Below are 16457 nucleotides of genomic sequence, written 5' to 3'. Positions count from 1 at the left end.
TAGCCTCTCCATGCTAGACAGGCCCATGCGGGACATCTTAAGATGACCACGCTCCATGAGCAGTTCCACACTGCAGTTGAAGTGCATCTAGATTGTATCGAATCTGTATACCATTTTGTACCTACTCACCTAGTTCACCATAACTCTAGATAGTAGCTTTACTGGGACTTGGAAAACTTCCCAAACATTTTGTATGTAACCTTTTGGTCTAATAGGCTAACTTGGCCTTTTGTAGACGTTAATATAACTTTCTTTCTTTCTCTCTCTCTCTTCGTGTTTGTGGTTCTCTTCGGTTGCGCACTCTCACATGGTATTATGGCCGAAGTGAGTACATGGAGTTGGCACTTCGAGAGGAGACTTGCTGGGCTGAAAACACAAATTTTCAGCCATATGCTCCTTGCTTGAAACATAGATTTTTTGCATTCTATTGATCCATACGACTTAGGCGGGCCATCTACAGTCCTTTCTTTGTAGAGATGTAGTTGATTTCCACTGTTCGGGACCATCTACAACAAAATGCAAAATTTTGTGAGTGTTTGCAAGTGTTGAAGATGTCTTATCACTGGTTCAATGGCTTTGATGACTCTGACAAGGAGATCTCTTGTCACTCCTCTGAAAGAAGGTAGGATTATCAAGAAGAGCAGAGATCTCCAAGCTCTATTGTGCGGTCTCATTGTTTGGATCACCATTCTCCTTCTTCTTCTCCCTCCCTCCATGTTTTCCATAGAGCCTGTTCTACTGACTTCAAATTGCCTCACGTGGCCCCATTGGTTTAGGTGAATGTTCTCCCTTCTCTACGCAAAGAGGATTGGCTAGATGGTTCCAACTATTCGTTTTGGTCGTGTAAGGTGGAATGCTATTTGACACCTTTGATCTTTGGTGGCTTGTTACCCTACCCATTTTCCATCCCATGGAGGATCCCTGTGTGGGAACAACGATAGATCGTGGGGCTCTTTGGGATTGGTCGAGCCTGATCTATTTTCTATACATAGGCTTTATGCAGTCACATAAACTTCAAAACTCATATCTAATGTATCACAAAAACACGTTCTCCAATATGATTTCTCTTGAGAAGAAACTTCAGACGCTTAGTGTCGATGACTCTCCTTCCATGAAGAATTACATCATCAAAGTGGAGGACATGAGGGATGAGCTTGCATTCCTCGGGAGGACTATCTCTTCAGAGGCTATGGCAATGAATCCCTTGACTCAATTGTCATTTGCTAAGTTCTATATGTTCTACATCAGCCTTCTAATATTGAGGACTCTAGAGACTCTTCTTTGGGAGGAGCTTGCCTTGCCAATCTTGAGCATGATGAGCGGCTCAAGGAGGTTGGTGCCGGTGGATCCGACTCCATGAAGGCTTCTATAGTAGATTCGAGAGGCGAGAAGTAGAAGGTGAAGCCAAAGGCAAAGAAACAAGAGGACAAGAAAGAGGACACAAAGGATACTAAGACGAAGCCCAAGTGCCCACAATGTGGGAAGGACGCTCATGGAGAAGTGTCAGCAGAAGTACCTTCATTTGAAGCCCAATGAGGGGGCTAAGGATTCGAAGGTTACCCCAACTACCAAAAAGTTCGTCTTCATACATTTATTCAAGGAGGATACAATTCTTGCTTCTTCTTCAAAGGAGGAGCCTTGGCTCCGAAAATGACTTGGATACCTAGCTGTGTAAGAGTATAAATAGACAAGAGGTTAAAGCCCAAATCTAATACGTAGAGAACTTTGGCTGAAGAATGTTGTGAATCCAAAAATTGTGGATGGTCTCCACTCTACAAACATGGATAGAATAGTTGTCTATTAGACGGGCTTATTCCTCGTCTTGTGAGGCCAAGTACAGGGCAGTCTTCACAACAATAGTGAAATGTGTATGGCTGCGTAGATTGTTGGCTGATCTATAGATTTCATTGGAGGGCTCTACATCAATTCTTATTGTAGTGGCATGGAATCTTGTGTTTTTTGCTTACACGAAACACATTGATGTATATTACCATTATGTCAGAGAGAGATGATATGTAGGAGAGATCAGTTTGATGTATGTTCCTACACTAGAAAATGTTGCGGACATTTTCCCCAAAGCACTACCTTGTGAGAAGTTGGAGGCTTTTTGAAAGTCCTTAAACTTACTACACTTTGGTGATTGATCTTCTTGTACTTCCGTCACATTAGCATTGTAGGGGGGTGTTAGAATTTACCATTCTATGGGCAATGCTCAATGTTCTAGTTAGTTCGTTTGAGTCTGCACACAACTATGTTAATAAGTTGTGTTACCACATTTAGAGTTAGTACTAGAGTTAGTTGACTTCAGTTGAGTTAGGTGTTAGGTCTATCTTAGACCTAAGACACTCTATTACTTTCAATTCGGCAAGTACACTCAATCATTTTCAGCTCACACTATTTACTCGTCTCTCTCTCCTCTGCCCCCCAAAAAAAATTCCAACAGTGAGGCTGGTTGTTTTGACACGTAGGTGTCCATTAGTCGTACTTGTTTCATTCTTGGTGATTCATGTATTTCTTGGCTAAGAAAGAAGCAATCTAAAGTGGCCACATCTAGCCGTGAAGTTGAATACAGGGCAACCATTATGAGGACATGAAATTTTGATGCTTTGATTAGCATTTGATTAAATGTTAACCAAATGTTCAAATGTGCGATGCCCATGTGATGTGCAAGTTAGTTATCTCACAATGATGGGCCAAGGACCTTGAGATGTCAATGGTTGTCGAAAGTAAAAGTTGTAATAAGTTATCCTTGGTAGGTATAAGGTGGTACTTGGTGTTAGATTTTGGCGTATAAGATTTTATTAGTCATTAATGTCAGTGGTGACATTAAGAGCTAGACATTAATTAATTAATTAATGCTAGTTCAGGGGTAATAAATGCTCAAGAATACTTGAATGACAAATTGGCTTGGCCAATTTCATTTTTAGTTGGTATAGTTAATTTTTTGAGCAAGAATTAATAATTAAAGTAAATTTCAGAATTAATATTTAAAAAATTAATTTAATTGGGCTGAAAATTGCTTAAAAATGCAATTAGAAGGCTGCCACTTAGCAAAACTTGTTCATGCAAGTGAGAGAAAGGCTATTAAAGGTTGTTGAAGTTTAATTCCAACATTGCAGGTGTCCATTAGTCGTACTTGTTTCATGCTTGGTGATTCATGTATTTCTTGGCTAAGGAAGAAGCAATCTAAAGTGGCCACATCTAGCCCTGAAGCTCGTGATGTGCAAGTTAGTTATTTCACAATGATGGGCCAAGGACCTTGAGATGTCAACGGTTGTCGAAAGTAAAAGTTGTAATAAGTTATCCTTGGTAGGTGTAAGGTGGTACTTGGTGTTAGATTTTGGCGTATAAGATTTTATTAGTCATTAATGTCAGTGGTGACATTAGAAGCTAGACATTAATTAATTAATTAATGCTAGTTCAGGGTAATAAATGCTCAATAATACTTGAATGACAAATTGGCTCAGCCAATTTCATTTTTGGTTGGTATAGTTAATTTTTTGAGCAAGAATTAATAATTAAAGTAAATTTCAGAATTAATATTTAAAAAATTAATTTAATTGGGCTGAAAATTGCTGAAAAATGCAATTAGAAGGCTGCCACTTAGCAAAACTTGTCCATGCAAGTGAGAGAAAGGCTATTAAAGGTTGTTGAAGTTTAATTCCAATATTGCAGAGATTGGGAGAGGAAGAGAGAATTTTATGTAACTCCTTCATAGTTCATTAGATTACTGCATTGATTCATTCATCAGCTCCTTCTCCTATTTTGTGCTTTGTGCTCTTGTTGAGTTCATTATGTGCTAGTTGTGTTTGTAAACTTTTGAGTGTTATTCTCTGCATATCCAAGCATATCTTCACATGCTGTACTTTGGCATTCATATCTATTCACCTTGTTTCGTGCTTGTGTGTTCATGTTCATATTCCTCTTTGCTCATTGCTCATTCATGCAACTTACTTCCTCATGCAATTTGACAGAAGAGCTCTTTAATTAGAATGAAATCTGAGCACAGTAAACACCTCCAGTAGACTTAAATCTTATAGAGAGCCTCTATGCAGATTGGAGTGCACGTCTAGAACATTTTTCTGTAAATCAAGACATTAGGCTCCAGCTTGGAGATGCCATATATGCTTCTGCATTATTTTTTTGGATTTGCTTTACATCTTCTTTATCGTTTGGGTTTTTTGAACAATTTTCAGGATTAAACCAGGGTTTGAAAAAGAGGTTCCACAGATTGAAGCTGAGCTAGGGCATAAATTGGTTCCTATTGCATGGTTACCAGGTTTCTTCAGCTTACCCCCAGAGTCACATATTGCGGGCTCTGAAGCATATCGTGTTGGGAAGGTCACATCTAATAGAGGGCTTGAATTTACAAATACACTGTATAAATCCTTTGTCATTCACTCTATCTATCATATCTTTTTGCAGATCTATGGCATTGATGCTGCCTCAGGGGCAGCTGTGCAAGCATTGGGTGTTTCACCTAGTGATCATATTCTTGACCTTTGTGCTGCTCCAGGTGAGTGATACGAGTACCGAATTATACCATAATATAGTAGCCCAGCTTACTGTTTATGTAATGAGATAAAAGAAGGATACTTCAGGTTGTGTCGTCGTGTTTTCTGTGCGTCTTTATGGCTGAGCTTGGCCTGATGCTTTTTCTGCTGCTGCTGCTACTACTGTTAAACAAAGGGGGCAAATCAGTACAGTAAGTGGGTAGCAGAAATACCTTAATGGATGAGGTTTTACTTGTTCGTGACATCCTTTATTTCATTGTTTTGAGATGGTCTTCGAAGTGAGTGTCTGATCAAGTTCTGCTAATGTCGAGTGTCAATCCAGGCATATCATTTGCTCACTTTCATTCATTGGTCTTATGATCTGTAGACTAGTAATGTGGCCACGTATACTGCCTTTATCATGTTGGAATTTGCTGACATTGTTTTCATGTTTGTTGAAGTGATCTTTTTGCAGCATCAATTTCAGCCCCATACCTCCTTTCTTGCGTTGAGATCTGCTAGAAATGTCAAGTCAATATCAAATCCACTATTGCACCTGATTGCATGTCATACTTTCTACAGTAGATGTTAATCTCATGTTGTTTATTGCCCAGATCCATAGAATGACATTTTGTGTTCATCCCTGAATTCATAAAAATAAATGTTGGCAATATGATAACCTGTTAACCTGGTGGCATGCATGTTTAGAGCTAATTGAGATGAATGAAGCTGCAGACAGTATCCCCACATAACTAGGTTTCTGTTTGCGTTTAGGTGCTAAATTCTGCATGATCGCTGATAGGCTGGGAACATCAGGCACCCTTACTGGTGTAGACATTTCTAGGCACCGGTTAGCTGCGACTCGTACCATGTTGCTTAAGTACGGACTTGGAGACTGCTGTCGGCTTTTTGTGTCTGACGGGACTACTTTTGGATTATTGCCAACTGTGAAAAAACAGGAAAAGTTTCACCAGCACGAGATGATTGATATTTCTTGTGAAGCTAGTCATGATGTCTCAACTCTGTCAAAAGTGAATCTGAACCATAACGGTAATGTTTGCCATATGTGAAATCTACATTTTACAGGCACTTTTTATTTGCTGGTCTGTTTTTGCTTTTCCTGGTAACTTTTCTCAATGTTTAATTTCATTGCTTGCAGTCTTTGGGGAATGGACATCTCGGAAAACACGCAAAGAAAAGAAGATCCTTGCACGAAGAGCTAAACTGAAGCTCACCAATAAGGATAGCTTGGTTAATGACAAGCCTGAGCTGCTTTTCTATGGTCGTGAATCAGGTGTTGTTGGCCTCCCGAAGATGTCTCTCTTTGCTAATTCTTTCAAAGATGGGGAAAGTACGTCAGAACAAGGATATGATAAGGTTGGTGGAATATGATTTTGCCTTTTGTTTATCATGCTTTACAATAACAAGCTTACAATTGCTCCTGATCATCAGAGAATGTACCATCTCCAGTTTAGGGGTTTCAAATATCTTTGTGTTCTGCAACCTGCTTGTTTGCATCAGCACACATGCTGTGTTGTATAAGTGCTTACCAGAAAATTTTAGAGGATTGTGAGCACTCTTTTATGTAACCCAAGAGGTGTAGAAATGATATTCCATGCTTTAATTCCAGGCTCCGACCCTAAACTCAAGCTTCATGAATGTTGCCATGATGTGAGGTGTGAGGTCACGGCCCTTATTTAGAAAGTTTCTCTGTTTGAAAGTATACATTGGAGTGGAATTGGGAAGCATTGAGAGATGGACAGTGCATCTTCTTCCTCTGATTTGATTGATGGCAGCCTTTGCAATTTCTCTCTTGACATGCCCATCTTGATCAGATGGTTGCTCCTCCTTTTTGTGTGGGAAGGATTCATGACCATTGTGCTCCATTTCCCACGTTTCAGCATGGTCTATAAGCTCCTTGAGACTACAACAATCATAGCCATCAACTGTATGAAAGTTTGAGATATTAGCCACCTTGGAACTTAAACTTTTTAAACTTTTTTATGTTCTTGAAGTTTTGAGCCTTCAAGAGTAGCTTCTAAAATCCCTGTGTTATAGTCAGGTGAAGTTGACACCCAAAAATCCTGCTTGATGTTTATATTCAACTTTCATGCTAGGTCAGGGATAGAGTCTATTTTTGCTTATATTGCTACCAAAGGAGGTGGTTTGATTGAGGGGACTACTTGTGAAGAACCCAATGCCCCATGGTTGCTAAATCACATAGAGATCCAACACCACATTGCCTTTGATCAGTTGATATTAAGCCTCCTTCATCAAGGTATGTTATAGAAGTATAATTGTCTTCTACTTGTGAACTCTATGGAGTTTTAGGGAAAGAGGTGCAGGATGCTGTGGCATGTGCACAAGTGTCTTGGCATGATGGTGAACATCATGGCACAATGGTTGTGTGTATGAGGGGCTTATTGTCAAAATGATGTGATGCGGTGAGTAGGAACAAGATCGATAAGCATAGAGACAAATATAAACACACAAGCAATATATACCATATTTACCAGCTTTTACAAGTTGACATGTCTTATTAAGGATGATTTGCAGTCCAAACCACATTGTTTATGGCATTGACTGTAATTGTGGTGATTTGGGTGTGGTTTGAGGCATTGTTTTGCTTAGCAGGACATTGTTTGGTTCTATGACTGTCTGCCCATGTTTAAAACACTTATTTCTTTTCTGCTTTTCTTCTTTTGCAAAATTCTGCTCTAGATTGTACAAAATTTGGGGAGCATCAGGTAGTGCAAAGGGCTCTGTTTTTTTTCATTGGACAGCTGCCTCTGCTGTTGTCTCTCTCCTTCTTCAGGGACGATTACTCCTTTGATCAGTTGGTCTCTTTTATCGTTTTTTAAGGATGATGTTTTTTCATTATGCTCCATTCTCATGTCTCAGCGTGGTCTAGAAATTCCCTGAGGTTTGAGCAGTGATGGTGATCAATATCAATATGAAGTTTGAAATGTAAAATCCCTTGGGAACATTTTGGAGATTTTGACAATATTGAGCTTCTTGAAGCTTTGAACCTTCAAGAGTGGCTCCCATAATCTTTTTGTATAGCCATCACACGACTCATCCTTTTGTTGCTAGAGGTGGTCCCATTCTATTGTCGCATCTTTGAAATGGACAGGGAGAAATTGGGCTTTCAAGATGTGAAGAAAGAAGAAAGAATTTCCACGGTCTTGGTGCGCCATGATAATACTCAAACTGGTCCATCAATTGTGGGTTAGATCATTCAAATGGCAAGCTTTATATTTTTACTTATAATTATCATGACGATACAATATTATGAGTTGATGAATGAACTTAAGAAGATCATAAGTATGCAGTAACAATTATAGCTATTATGATTATTCATCTTTTCAAATTGGGATAGTGCCTTCATATTTTTAAAATATCTTTGCCCATGGCCAAGTCTCTTCTATAGGCTAAAGTATCAACAACTTGCTGTGAGAAAGTCAGCGGGTGCAATATGGCCACTTTAGGTTTCATGTTTGCTGCCTTCACTATCACAAATTGGTTTGGTATGGAGGAAGAGCCGTGGAGGCTAGGAGCGTCACTCAATGTGCTGCATGGGCAATATGAAAGATTGGTGAGGGCTAGGTTGTACTAGGTATGGATGGGGAGGAAGATGACTACACACACATGTTGTGCTAAGAAATGCACTTAGCCACTTAAACAGCCCCAAAACATGCTTATTTTAGGCTTATTTTAGCCAAAACCCTCAAACGGGGAGCGGATCGAGAAAGTTAAGTGGGAGAGGATCTAGAACCCTAATTTTCTATAAATTGGCAGTCAGCCCTCCACTCTTTCACAATCTCGTTTTTGTAGGTTTTGAGTGTTACCAGCTTGCTGCCCACACCTTGGTCATGGAGGACATCTCAGCCCTTGCTGTCCATCACTGTTCCCTACAGTCTGGTGCATGTTTCCCGCCCTCCACACATTGACTGCTGCTGTTTCTACCTGGCCACTGACTGCTGTTCATCTGCACTACTGTCGTACAGTTTGCCATGCCAACAAACTACTGCGTTTGCAGGCTTCAGCTGCCACCTTGATAGTTTTCTCTCTCCTGTCTGCAGTCACTGCAGTCTTTCTCTCTCCTACAGGCTGTCTTGCTTGCGTTTTCAGTCTTTCTCTCTCCTGCAGGCTGTCCCGCCTGCGTTTTTAGTCTTTCTCTCTCCTGCAGGCTCCGTTTTTAGTCTTTATCTCTCCTCACTGCTGTCTGCATCAGATCCAGCTTCTCACTGCTGCGTTTGCTGGTGTTCGACATCCGGAGGTTGCCTTGCTGCGATTCAGGATCCGTTTGGAGTACGACACACTCTTCAGCTCATTACCCTTGCCCTGATCCTAGAGATACAGGAGTTCGAGGTTCAGTATTCATTCACTGCATAGTGTGTTTGCTGCATGAGCATCGTATTATTAGTAGTCATATCATTTCATTTATTCACTGTGTTCATTGTCTCTGAGTTACTCTAACCCTAACCCTAACTGTGTTCTTTTTATCAATTTGTGCTTTGTCGTACGGTTTCTGTTTATGTTTCTATGTTAGGATATTTTTCTTAACATGGTATCAGAGCCTAGTACTCTCTGAGAAACCTAGGCCTTTGATCTGAAAGCTCTTCGCAAGAAGTAAGAACAACAGTAGGTTCAAATGACTTCGAACACATCAACACCGATTTAGTCTCCAGTCAGCCTATGCCGAGAACGGAGCGAGAGTGGGCCGATCAGCTTGCTCCACAAAGTTCCGACATGGTGGGAAAAACATCTGAGTACATGGAAGAAAAGATAGGCGAGCTGACCTCTGAGAAATATAAACTGATCATAGCCTATCGACAAAAGAAGATTGAGGAGCTCGACTGAAGGATTGCCCTTCAAGAAAAGCTTCTAAATGAAGGTATGCATGGATTTCACTCTTCAGATGTTGCGCGTAAGTCTGATGATGTTGCAGGGCCGTTGAGACCTCTATCAGGGATGGGCCCCCCTCTTGGAGAGCAAGATCCAGAGTATGTTCCATTTTTTCAGACTCTTCCGTCCTCTCCGGTGCAAGGTACTTTTGATTCGTCTTTTGTGCCTTCTTCTTTTGCCTCTTCTGTTTTGCAATCTACTGGTAGAGATCATGTGGAAGAAAGAGTTGAGTCTGTTGACTACGGAAAAGGTCCTCTAGAGGACCAATTCTTGTATGTTAACACACGTCGCGGGGATTATAAGAAAAATCCAGGTAACTCTTCTTCTGTGCTTCCTTCTTTTCCGTCTACTTCACATAATCAAAATGAATTTGGTGTTCCTTTCACTTCATTACATGGTGTATCATCATCTTTACAGTTTTATTTTCAGTCTTTAAATGATAAAAATGAATAAAAAGAATTTGCACCTCATACATCTCACTTCCAAAACCCACCCATCCCATCACATTTTTCCGCTGCTTCACCACTTCCATTTATACCATTTACATTTTCATTTCAGACACCTCATGTTGCACCGCACATCACTCCCGGGGATTATGGAAACATAGGCACATCCTTTAGGACCTCATCCTTCCCTTAGCCGGGTGGTATTCCACCTACCTCATATACACTTTCGGGATCATTGCAGCTTGGTTATCCCACTCAATCTCTCCTAAGTGTGGATCAGTTGCCTCCACAATTTGCCTCCATGGCATTGCCTAGTGGACCTTCTGGTCATAATGTTGTGTCCAAGCCTTGCTTTGAACAAGGCTACAGTGTCCCAGTGCCTCCACCTACACCTGCACCTTATGGAAACATTCATGTTTCAGTGCCTCCGCATCAATCGGCACTCATTGGACACTCACAGCCTACTTCTGCCTACCCGTCTCTTCCTTCTCCTTCTTACTCTTATCAGACACTCTCATCTCTACCATCTTTTCCACCATCATCTTACTCCACCTACCCGACACCTCATGGTTCTAGCTCATCTTTTGCCAAGAATGCATTTAATGACAAGACTCGTTTTAACGGGTCAAACTTTACTACTTGGTCGAATTTGATGAGACATGTCATTGATTCATAGAACCTATGGGATCTAGTGCAGGGGTTGGAACCCCAATCCGATCCCGCATTTGTTTCATACGTGGTCGTTCGCTAATGGAGCTAGGAATGGCTCCGCTATTGTCAAGCTGATGCAGGGCTTATTGCCAGAGTTTCATTCTCAGCTTCAGCATTTTGACTTAGCGTCAGAGCGATGGACACACTTGACTGACCGCTATGCGGCTTGAGATAGGATCCGTCGTATTAATCTTGACCATGAGCTTTAGCTTTTCAAAATCACTGACCGGGATGACTTGAAAGTCAAGTTGGCTGAGTATCGGCGTCTCCTCGCTGAATTCTCCACTACGGGGACTCCCAAGTCCTCTAACGATCAGGTCACATTGTTCCTAAATAAACTCCCCAAGAAATACTTCAATTTCGTGGAAGGAATAGTTTCAAAGCCTACCATGCCTACATTCTATGAATTTGAGTGTCAGCTGTTGCGTTAAGCACAGTTGTTCGATCAGTTTCATATGAATTCCTCTTCAGAGGGGGCTCTTCTTGCTCATTCTCAGAAAGGGCAACAAGGGAATGGCAAACCAAACCAAACCTCCACTCAAAATCAAAATCAAACTCAAAAGCTACATCAATCTGGGGATTCTCAAGGAAACTCCCAGTCACAACTCAAACCTGGGTGGCAGAATGTATCAAAAAGAAAAGGTATTGTCAACATTGTCAAAAGGCTGGCCATTTTGACGACGAGTGTCGATCAAAGTCACGAGGCACAGTACCAAAACCTAAGTCTCAGACCCCCGCCTCTCAGTCGGGCAACCCCCAGCAGGGGAGACAGGGTGATGGCAAGGGGAAGTTTAAAGGTCAGACTCATACTGCCACCGCACAGTCATCTCAGTCGACAACGTTCTCAACTCTAGAGGGCTTGTCTGACTGGTCTGCAAAGGCCCATGTCGTCTCCATAGAGACATCAAATGCAAGTCTCGTCCACATCTGTGAGTTGCCTCTCGACGAGGTTACTGCAGAGGCCCACTTGTCACAGCCGAGCACTTCAGCTCTAGTTTGGATTGTGGACAGTGGAGCACACATCACATGACTCGTATAGGGGACATTTTCTGTACTCGAGCCCCTGCAGCCGGGCGGGTCCGTGTAGGAAACAACTCCTCGGTTAAGATTCAGGCTCAAGGTTGCGTCAGTTTTGCCACTGAAAAGGGTCCGGATCTGGCTTCGCTGGACAATGTATATCATGTCCCTCAGCTTGGGGTGAACTTGTTATCTGTTCAGTAGCTTTGCCGGTTGGGGCGAGCAGTCTTCTTTACAACGATCACAGTTGAGGTCCTTGACTCTCTGACTGGTTTAGTGATTGCTCGCGGTGAGGCACAGCTTAATGACCTATACCACATGATATACTTTCTGACCGAGCCGACCGCCGAAAGCTCCGTGTTCCATAGCTTCCAAGCCTTAGCCACATCTCGGGAGCCTACGCACAATCAACATCTTTGGCATTTTCGCTTAGGGCATCTTGGTTATGACTCACTTTATGAGTTGTCACGCCGTGAGGCGGTCAAGGGTCTTCCACGTTTGAAGCTAGCTCGAGATGTCTGTAAAGCTTGTCAGCTCGAGAAGCAACACCGTACCCCATTTCCTTAGCAGTCTACACATAGAGCTGAGGAGTCTCTTAGATTGATTCACGTTGATCTTTGTGGGCTGACATCCACTGCTACTTTGAACGGCGCGCTGTACTTCTTTTTGATAGTGGATGATCATTCTCAATACATGTGGGTGTACTTCCTCAAGCATAAGTCAGATGCTTTCACATAGTTTTCTGCTTGGGTATTGCTCGTTCATAACCAAATTGGTCATCGTGTTGGGTACATGAGGAGTGATAGCGGTGGTGAGTTTATCTTCCATGAGTTTTGCGAGTTTCTACAGAAGCATGGCAGTTCTCGCCAGCTCACCTCTACCAACTCCCCCTCTCAGAATGGAGTCGTAGAGCGTAGGAACTGCACAGTCATGGAAATGGCACGCTCCATGCTGTTAGCAGCAGAGCTTCCTGAGCGCCTTTGGGTCGAGGCTGTTAACACTTCGGTGTACATCCTCAACCGGTGCCCGACTGCGGCTCTTCCTCAGAAGACCCCGTATGAGACATTTTTTGGCTCTCGGCCTATTATTTCCCATTTCAAAGTCTTCGGGTGTCGTGGGTACACACACACACACGCCTAATGACAAGATAGGAAAGCTTACTTCCGAGCTGATCTCTTTATTTTTGTGGGATATTCCTCTGAAGCGAAAGCCTAATATCGTTTGTTCGATCCTCGGACAAACAAGTTGATCGTTAAGCGGGATGTCGTCTTTGACGAGAGGGATATTGTGTAGTCTTCTACACCGGATTCTGATCAAGTAGCTTTGTAGTGTAAGGGTTTCGACAGAATCACAGCATTGATTATGAAGAGACCTTTGCTCCCACTGCACGGTTGATCTCCTTTCGGTTGCCACTCGTGCTCGCCGCTCACCACGGCTGGCCGATATATCAAATGGATGTCAAGAGTGCCTTCTTGAACGGATACTTGGAGGAGGAAGTCTATGTGGAGCAGCCACCGGGCTTTTCCTCAGGAAGCCCTAGGGATACGGTATTCTGCTTGCAGAAATATCTTTATGGGCTAAAGCAATCGCGGTCTTGGTTCCATAGAATAGATGAGTTCTTACAGACTCATGGATACCATTGTACCCCTTATGACTCAAACTTATATGTTCGATCCACTCCAGAGGGGGCTAGCTATATCTTGCTATATGTTGATGATTTACTCATCACAGGTTCAGATTCTGCTACCATAGCGGAAATTAAGTCTAAGCTTAAAGCTACATTTGAAATGACAGACCTTGGTTTGTTGTCTTATTTTTTGGGGATGGAGGTAGTTCGTTCTGGAGGATGTATTTTTGTGTCACAGCAGAAGTACGCACTCCAGCCTGTGGAACAGTACTCTTTGGATCAGACACGGCCAGTGGCCACGCCTATTGATCCTACTGTCCAGTTGTTGAAGGATACCCTAGGATAGCCCTTCGATGCACACACCTATCGTTCTGTTGTAGGAAAACTTATTTGGTTAATTCATACTAGGCCAGATTTAGCTTACTCAATTAGCATACTCAGTCAGTATTTCACAGCACCTAGGATGTCAGATTGGATTGCATGTCTTCGTGTGTTGTGTTATTTGTGGTGTACTTTTTCTTATGGCTTCATATATGGTTCTGGTTTATGTTTGCATGGGTACACTGATTCTGATTGGGCAGGAGATCCTGATATTTGACGTTCCCATGGCGGCTACCTCTTTACCTTGGGCACAGCTTCCATTTCTTGGTCCAGCCGTAAGCAAGAGACGGTGGCGGCTTCCACGGCCGAGGTTGAGTACCGGGGTCTCTTCGATGGCATCACCGAGGCCATCTATCTGAGGAGTTTACTGGCGGCGCTTCATTTTCCATGCGACTCTCCCATAATTGTCTATTGCGACAACCAGAGTGCCATTGCCCTTGTGGGCAATCCGATTATTGCACCACAGGCATGGCATGTGGGAGTCCACTTCCACTTTTCCAGAGAGCAGGTTGAGCTAGGCACTATTCGCCTAGAGTTTGTGCCTTCATCAGATAATTTTGCAGATATCTTGACCAAAGCGGTCAACCGGCCGGTTCTTCAGTACCTGCTATCCAAGATTGGCTTGGGTACACCCTCCTCTACTTCTTCAGCTTGACGGGGAGAGGGTGCTTCCCTCTTGCTTTCCCTTCCAGTTTGAGAGGGGGCGGCTCCTGCTCTTGATCGTGACAGTGATGATGCTTACAGTTTTTTAGACATTATATTCACTTATTCTTTTGTATTGTATTATGGGCATTTGTAACTTCATCCGCACTATTAGGAAAACCTTATTGTAAAAGGGCACTTGGACAAGTGAACACTTTCCCTGCGAGGGCATTGTCCCAGTGGCACCATTGCATAGCATATTACATGAGCATGACATTTTGCATCTCCCTTTGCATTATCCTATGCATTGGCATTCTGTTCATGCCATTATGCATCTGTGCGCATTTATCACTTTTCGGTCTTTTGGAGTGGTGGACTCTAGGATCCACCATATTCGTAGCATAACACATGGCAGTTCTCCTATGGCAGTTTCCCTACCCTTGCTTGCTTTGCTTGTCTTGCTAAGCCCATCGTTTTTTTTTTTGCCTCTCACATATTCAACACATGATTGGCACATACACTCACTTTTATCATCCTTAGGCACTTATCTTCGTCAGTGCGAGGAATTGACTTGCTATTTTTGTGAATAACTTGGGTTTAAAACTCTCTTTATCTTTTCCTATCTGTCACTTAATCGGCTGTTGCCCCTATATTACTTATGTATTTTCAAAACACTTAAAAAAAAGAAAGAAAACAAAACAAAACAAACAAGTTATTTGTTGATTCCATCCACCTTTGTAGGCCTTGGTAGGCTCTTGGGCAGCCGACGAGCACCCTTGCTCCGATGCCCTGACCTCTCTGGGGTGATCACTTGGGCTCCCTTGGTAAGATATCGATCGTCTCTGTAGTTTTGGTAGGCCACTGGGCAGTCGATGTGCATCTTTTGTTTGATGCCCTGGCTGCTTTGGGGTGGGACGTCTTGGGGTAAGTCAAAATTTAGGCTGGCCTACTTTTCTCGCTCTATTTTGGGCCTGAGAGGGGGTGTTGTGCTAAGAAATGCACTTAGCCACTTAAACAACTCCAAAACATGCTTATTTTAGGCTTATTTTAGCCAAAACCCTAAAACGGGAAGCGGATCGAGAAAGTTAAGTGGGAGAGGATCTAGAACCCTAATTTTCTATAAATTGGCAGCCAGCCCTCCACTCTTTCACAATCTCGTTTTTGCAAGTTTCAGGTGTTACCAGCTTGCTGCCCATACCCCGGTCACGGAGGACATCTCAGCCCTTGCTGTCTATCACTGTTCCCTACAGTCTGGCGCCTGTTTCCAGCCCTCCACACACTGGTTGCTGCTGTTTTTGCCTGGCGATTGACTGCTGTTCATCTGCACTGCTGTCATACAGTCTGCCACGCTAGCAAACTGCTGCGTTTGCTAGCTCCAGCTGCTGCCCTGACAGTTTTCTCTCTTCTGTTTGCAGTCGCTGCAGTCTTTCTCTCTCCTGTAGGCTGTCTTGCGTGCGTTTTCAGTCTTTCTCTCTCCTGTAGGCTCCGTTTTTAGTCTTTCTCTCTCTTGCAAGCTGTCTTGCCTGCGTTTTTAGTCTTTCTCTCCTGCAGGCTACGTTTTTAGTCTTTCTCTCTCCTCATTGCTGTCTGCATCAGATCCAGCTTCTCATTGCTGTGTTTGCTGGTGTTTGACATTCGGAGGTTGCCTTACTGTGATTCGGGATCCGTTCGGAGTACGACACACTCTCCAGCTCATTACCCTTGCCTTGATCCTAGAGATATAGGAGTTCAAGGTTCAGTATTCATTCACTGCATAGTGTGTTTGCTGCATGAGCATCGTATTATTAGTAGTCATATCATTTCATTTATTCACTGTGTTCATTGTCTTTGAGTTACTTTAACCCTAACCCTAACTGTGTTCTTTTTATCAGTCTGTGCTTTGTCGTACGGTTTCTGTTTATGTTTGTGTGTTAGGGTACTTTTCTTTACAACACACACACACACTCTCTCTCTCTCTGTACACACACACACACACACACACACACACACACACACACACATATATATATATATATATATATATATATATATATATATATATATATATATATATATATATATATATATATAATATGAAAACATTATGGGTTTATGGCAAAAGGGGTTGAGCACTATAAAATAGTGCAGTCAACAAGTATTTGAAATGCTCATGAATAAGATCTAATTGAGGTCGATCCAATCCTTTAGTGGCAAGACTATCAGAGAGAGATTGGTTCAAAGATCTCCTAAAAT

General features: G+C 42.5%; 1 protein-coding gene across 2 annotated transcripts in view; it reads left to right on the top strand.

Moving 5' to 3' along the window:
* Positions 1–16457, top strand: part of LOC148036004 (S-adenosyl-L-methionine-dependent methyltransferases superfamily protein) — an 89825-nt gene that overhangs the window by 41428 nt on the left and 31940 nt on the right. For both annotated transcript variants that reach the window (XM_087678008.1, XM_087678007.1), the window contains exons 2-5: positions 4197–4341; positions 4426–4516; positions 5268–5543; positions 5653–5870. In XM_087678008.1, coding sequence (XP_087534134.1) covers positions 4197–4341; positions 4426–4516; positions 5268–5543; positions 5653–5870 — 730 coding nt within the window. The remainder of the gene's footprint in view (positions 1–4196; positions 4342–4425; positions 4517–5267; positions 5544–5652; positions 5871–16457) is intronic.

The sequence above is a fragment of the Lygodium microphyllum genome, chromosome 5, assembly GCF_053477565.2.
Source record: "Lygodium microphyllum isolate KBCC chromosome 5, Lygodium_microphyllum_v1.1.10, whole genome shotgun sequence".
Taxonomy (NCBI): Eukaryota; Viridiplantae; Streptophyta; class Polypodiopsida; order Schizaeales; family Lygodiaceae; genus Lygodium; species Lygodium microphyllum.
This window is presented reverse-complemented; position numbering and strand designations above follow the sequence as displayed.